The sequence below is a fragment of the Scomber japonicus genome, chromosome 20 (assembly GCF_027409825.1).
Source record: "Scomber japonicus isolate fScoJap1 chromosome 20, fScoJap1.pri, whole genome shotgun sequence".
Lineage (NCBI taxonomy): Eukaryota > Metazoa > Chordata > Actinopteri > Scombriformes > Scombridae > Scomber > Scomber japonicus.
In genome coordinates, this window is record NC_070597.1 from 23,141,184 (window position 1) to 23,147,726 (window position 6,543).

Genomic DNA, 6,543 nt, shown 5'->3' on the forward strand with positions numbered 1-6,543 from the left:
TGAATATGAATTATTCTGAGGTCACACCTTGCACTCTGAGGTCCACTCTCAGGTATCCTAAGGAGACTAGAGGAGTCCTGTGAGGAGACACTGCAGGGACTATGGTTGTGGACAGGCAATGTACTGACAGGAAGACACTATACAATGGTTCTATCTTCACATCTGAATATTGTATGGAGTAGCAACTGATGACAGAAAGTGACAACGTGAATTCAGGGCTGCTACTTACTATTTTGTTCATTTTTAATGGTGTTTCAAAAGGATATCATGCAGTTCTGATACAGTTGAACACAGGCGACATAAGAGTGATTTACTACTGCATTCGTGTGAGATAGAAAATTATAGTCTTCACCAGCTGTAACAATATTTAATTTAACTGCTTCTGTCAATATAGAAATTGCTAATATTTACTGACATATTCCTGTCTGGTACATCCGTCTACATAATTATTTTTTATTTGTATTTGATATTTATTCATATTCAATAAACACACCTCCTCCTACCAAGTCCCTGAGATTTCTACCTATGCACGACTTTAAACATGACTGAGGCAGAGTACTATACATTGTACAAGGGGGTCTATTTGCCTACAAAATTGCACCCTCCAGAGAGCCTTAAATACTATGAGGAGTTTACTTTTCGCCCGGATGATATTCTCATTGTCACGTATCCCAAGTCAGGTGAGTATTTACTGTTACTTGTAGAATGTGGGGTTGCCATTGTCAGGCAAGACAGTTGCCTCTGTTATAAAATACTGTTGCTTTGCTGTTATTTCATTCATACAGGTAAGGTTTTGAGATATTTGTCTCTTAGATCTGTGCCTCAAGCCCCAATAGTGTAAACAAATTGAATTTTCACATTAATTTACATGGACGATTCATTCAGTAGAACATTTTCAATATTACAATTAAAAAATAAAAAATAAAGATAGAAGATTCTTAAAACCAATACTTTATTGACAGGTACACATGGCACTTTTCCAGGGCCAGCACAGGCTGAAACACCATCTCACAACTGGCACTTAGTAAAATGTACATTCAACAGCTTTCTATTAAATAGAGTATAAAATACTTAAAAAGTATAAGTAAAAAAAAGCAAAGTAAAATTAAAGCAGTTAAAACGTAAAGACTACCATTAAAATTCCCCATCCACGAATAAATATAATAAAACAATCAAGAAGTTAAAAACAAGTATGAAGGTCAGCTGATTATGCTGTTCTGTTAACTAAACCATGTTACATAAGCATAAGGCAATACACAGGCCAGGTCAAGTCCTCACTGAAGTATCTAAGGGCTATAAAGTTAATGACTGTTCCACTGCTGTCAAGCTACAATATCTTCACATCCTGTGTCATATCCAAATGATCAGTGCTATTTATGACTCCTGCATGGCCACTCATGCATGCATCTCTTCTCTATTGAGGTCTGCACTAATTAAGTAAATGTTTCTTAGTGAGATAAAAAAACACTAGAAAAAGAGGGGGGACAGCACTGAGTTGCAGTAAACATTGTTGGGATTCCTTTCACAAAGATAAATGATTACAATTGTTTGTTCTGCATAAGTCATTAGTCTAACTCCAGATTTCAGACGACCTCTCATGTCCTTCGCTCAGGTACGACTTGGATGCAGGAGATTGTCCCTCTGATCATGAGTGGGGGAGATTCAGCTTCTGTTGAGACTCTTCCTAACTGGGCCCGTGTTCCCTGGCTGGAGGTGGGACAGTCCCGTACCTATAAACATGAAGAGAGGCCGTCTCCACGCATGTTTGCTACACACTTCCACTACAACATGATGCCACCATCCTTCTTTGAAGTTAAGCCAAAGGTAAATGATATTGTATGTGTCATGGATCATGCAGGTTTAAGTCATGGTAGCCATTGATGTCATTAAGTAAAAAAGCACATACAGATGTAATTATTATATTGGTACCAGCTTAAGGACCACACTTATGTGAATGAAAGAAGACTGTCCTCATTAAAACTGCTCTTATCTGGTTGACCTGTGTTGGCATGACAAGACAACAGCTTATTACATATAAATAGCATGTGCACAGCAATTTAAAAGTGTAGCAGATTGATGTTTATACTGTATAATACCGGGCAACAGCAATGGAGAAAGATAGAGAGGAGAGGGAGCTTTGGATTTGTTACCCTGAGTCCTTGGCTGGAGTTCATACCTGGCTGTGAACAACCAAGGACTGTTGGGAGTTGAGTTTCTTAAGGACTCCCTTTATTAGAGTCTTGAAACATGTAGTCAGCTGGTGAGACCCAACAACAAACACACAGCCCTGCTCATCCAAAACTCAAAATGAAACTCAAAAACTGTTGGCTGCATGTCTGTAAGAGCATCATGGAATTTTAGTAGATGAAGATATGTCATTAGTGTAGATATGGTTAAAAATAAATATATAAATATTTGATAACACATTTTACTTCTGGTGCTATAGAAATAATCAACTGGTTCACAGATGTCATATCATTACTGCAGGTCATCTATGTCATGAGGAACCCCAAAGACGTGTTTACATCTGCCTTCCATTATTATGGAATTATCACCTTTGTGGGCGACCAAGGCTCACAGAACGAGTTCCTCCACAAGTTCCTTGATGGAAAAGGTTATTGTCATTGTTGTTTCTTTGCCATATACAGTATTTATTTACAACACAATGCACTTAAATATATTTTAATGAACATAATGGGACCATAATTATGAAATATTTGTTTTATTTTCTTTCCCATCTAGTTATGTTTGGCTCGTGGTTTGATCATGTTAAGGGCTGGCTGAATGCTGAAGATAAAGAGCGAATAATGTACATCTCCTATGAAGAAATGATAATGGTGAGATTCAACATTATTAAAACTTTAAAAACTGCCAATAAAATCTCTTCAAAACATTTTCAGCTTCACAAGAAGACACAGCCATAATATGAGAATCATTGCAGGAATATGAGATGAGCTGTGTGTCTCTGTGCTGCAGGACCTGAAGGACTCTGTGGCCAGAATGGCTCAGTTCTTGGAGAAATCTCTGGACCCTCAGGTCATTGAGAAGATAGCGGACCGATGTGTGTTCAAGAACATGAAGCAGAACAAAATGTCAAACTACTCTCAAGTTCCTCGTGAAATCATGGACCAGACAAAGTCGGAATTTCTCAGAAAAGGTATGTTTTAATAAATAATACCTACACACTAGAGAGGTACCTTTTTTATACCAGAGGGGTTACTAGTAAGACTAGTCGAATCAGTTATACAGTGATGATGGTTGGACAAGGGCTGTGGCATTCAGATGAAGTTGCCAATTAATCTTGTTGGGTCAAACATCATAGTTTTCCCTGTACAGATACAATGTATGTATGCTTTTTGCTTGGGTTAGAGTAGGACTGAGAGGCAGCTTCAAGGTAAATTAGGTCAAGTCTAGAAAATTGTGTCACTTGTCATGGGGCCCAGTACATACCGTAACGACCCAACCTGATACCAACTGATGTCCAAACATTATTTACCTAAATATGTAGCTTCCATAGGAATACTTACCCAAGTTACACACATACACAAGACACATTTTACACTGTACTGATATGTATAATTTCTTCAAATTATTTCCGATTTCTCTCTGACATTGTGTTTCAGGAATCGCTGGAGACTGGAAAAACCAACTAACAGTGGCAGAAGTGGAGCACTTTGATGCCATTTACAAAGACAGAATGAAAGATGTCAAATACAAATTTTCATGGGATTAAATTAAATGTGAACAAAAATGTTTCCACCATGCTGAGAAGAACGAAAAATGCAGAGATTCTGTTGGTCGTGGATCAACTGTGAATTAACTGCCAACTTTCAATTTCTTATTCGTTCTTTATTGTATAACTTTCTCATAAACAAAGTGTTTTACTTGGTTTCATTTAATTGGTTATTAACTTAAATAATATGACCAATGTATTCAATTGAGATTTGTTCAAAATTTTAAATTTGAGTTGGCTTGGCCAATCAGGTTCATGCACAAAACATAGTAGACAATCCCAGTTGTTAAATATTTACATTTAGTTCAGTTTGGTTTGTCACATTTTTTCACATTTTCACAACACATTAATTCATCTTAATTCATCAATTTATTGTATGTTCGATACCTGGCAGAAAATAGAAACTTGCTAAAATCTGGTGCAATGCATCTCTCCTTGTTTTATACAGGGTTAATGTTTTATTGCACACTGTCCCTGTTTAAATAAAAATAAAAATAACAAAATTAGAAATCTTGGCTTGGGGCTTTATATATTAAACATCTACAAATTATGTAAAAATATATTTAATGATTTTTCTATTTTGTTTTGATTTTTATTTTATTGTCTGCCTTTTCCAAGAACTTAAATCAATGTTTGCATTTGATATACTTTTTATTTTCATTCATTAGTGGGAAATGCTGTCAGTCATTATGTAAATCATGCATCACAACCTTCTTAAAGGGCATTTAAAACTCAAACTATAATATTTATGTAAACTATAAATTTGCCGACTTGTAAATAAATACTAAACCTTTACACTAAGATGCTAGGATTCTTATTCTTAGTGTAGTAAATTATTATTTTTCAAAGTCTACAGCTCTGTGAGGCTATACTTGAGCTAAATGCACATACTTATAATGCTAGCATGTTGATGTTCAGGTATAATGTTTACTATATTTACTGTATTAGTTAACTATTTTAATATGCAGACATTTGTTAATTAGCACTACCTGAGGCTGATGGGGATATCACAAGTTTGCAGGTATTTAGTTATAGTCACCACAGTGTTGAAGAAAATGAAATAATGGGAAAGTCAGATGATCACCAAAGTAGTGATACATCATCTGAAAACCATGAAGGTCAAATTTTGTGTCAATGTATGGAGTAGATGTTGAGACATGGCACATCATAAGTGAAAGCTTTGACCAGCTGGTGGTGCTAGAGGAAAAGTGAAAGAATTACTGAAAATGTTGGAGTGTATGAAACATTGGGCATCTCGGAATATCTGTTATGCCCAAGATGTTGAAAATCATCTGTGTCTCTTATCCATGACTGTGAAAATGTCCTGGAATAAAAAGTAAAATCTGAAAACTGAAAATACTGATGCATTAATGCTTACAGATCAAGACAGAAACACAAAGATGCAGTGTGCACGCCTGGAAAGAAAATAAACCCTGCTTGGGTTTATTTGTCATGTCACGGTTTCCCCAACTCTTCTATTGAGTTTACCTCTGTGCACTTTCCATGTGACTTCACTGAACATATCTGCAACATTCATCAACTTAATTTTTGTTGTCAGCATGTTAGCGTCATAGGATATTTATCATTTTTAAAGTGAGTGTTCTCTTTCTACTTATCATACATATAATGTAGCAAGCTACGGTATGGCAAATTGTATAGCAGCCTCTATGCACCATTTATCTCTCAACTATAAAGAAACACCTTTTATTTTTAACAGAACACACTTTCAATACTACACCTGCTACCTTGTGGTCATACAAGAGGGTTGTAACTAAGACTATATACTTAAAATACCTTCTTCTAATATGGCTATCTGTAAATGACTAGAAACATTGTTGTTAGTTAAGAACAGTAGCACTAATCGCTGTGTATAAGATACCATCTGTGCTGATTTGGAACAGAGCATGCTGTGCTGTCCCCGACACACCACAGTAATTAAGTCCGTCTGGTAGTATATCAGCCATTTGTATGGAGCGGTTTGCTAGGGCAGTAGTATCTCGGCTGCGGACAGGAAGAGATTGGATAAACTGATGAAGATCCATCCCCTGGGATGCCCCCTTGACCGGGTGGAGGTGGTGGAAGTAAGAAGAATCATGGCCAAGCTGTCATCTCTGATGAATAATGACTCCAACCGCATGTGGGACAGTCTGACTGCACTGGAGAGCTCCTTGAGTGACAACTTCACCCAAAGTGTGTGAAGGAACAATATTGCAGGTCCTTCCCTGCAGCTTTCAGACTGTACAATCAGCAACGGCTCCCAATAAACCTCTCACACACCTGACATGGACAATTGACAAACTACTTTAGTAAAGGGTTAGCCCCCCTATCCATAAATGTCTGGTGTCGCCCCTGTGGAAAACACAATAATACATAGAGAAAGTTGCTAGGAAAGACATAATGTAAAGTACACAATCTTCTAATTAACTACTTGAGAGTAATAGGAATAATAGATATTTTAAGCTTTTTACTTTCTTTTCCATAACCAGTACAGTAGGTGGCGGTAATGCGTCTGTAAGCTGGTTTGCTTACCGCCATGTAAACTCAAGAATAAGAAGAAGTTCGCTAGGTACCTAGCTAGCCAGTGCCAAACAATACAAATATTCAATTAGTTATGTCTTATTATCGCCTCGCACCTTATGGAACTTGACTGTACCAATATTAGCCTCCGAAATATCGATAATGTGACGCTGGTATTTCAACGCCAGTTATTGACAGACTAATATTATTAATAATAATACAATATCATAATAGTTAGCAGGTCGGCTAGCTGCAGCGGTTCCATTGGTTCACGGTATTGCCATGGTTATTTC

General features: G+C 36.9%; 1 protein-coding gene across 1 annotated transcript; it reads left to right on the top strand.

The window, feature by feature from the left end:
• The first annotated feature begins 525 nt into the window (after positions 1–525).
• LOC128381338 (sulfotransferase 2B1-like) lies at positions 526–3,744 on the top strand. The gene is made up of 6 exons (XM_053341332.1): positions 526–680; positions 1,613–1,824; positions 2,488–2,614; positions 2,743–2,837; positions 2,977–3,157; positions 3,624–3,744. Exons 1-6 carry the CDS (start codon positions 542–544, stop codon positions 3,731–3,733), a joined length of 864 nt encoding a protein of 287 aa, XP_053197307.1. The 5' UTR covers positions 526–541; the 3' UTR covers positions 3,734–3,744.
• Positions 3,745–6,543: the final 2,799 nt, after the last annotated feature.

Bases quoted from the DNA above. Each gene is read 5' to 3' on its own strand.
- LOC128381338 (XM_053341332.1), top strand. From the start codon at position 542: ATGACTGAGGCAGAGTACTATACATTGTACAAGGGGGTCTATTTGCCT. The intron at 681-1,612 runs GTGAGTATTTAC...TCCTTCGCTCAG, and splicing joins TGTCACGTATCCCAAGTCAG to GTACGACTTGGATGCAGGAG. The intron at 2,838-2,976 runs GTGAGATTCAAC...TCTGTGCTGCAG, and splicing joins CCTATGAAGAAATGATAATG to GACCTGAAGGACTCTGTGGC.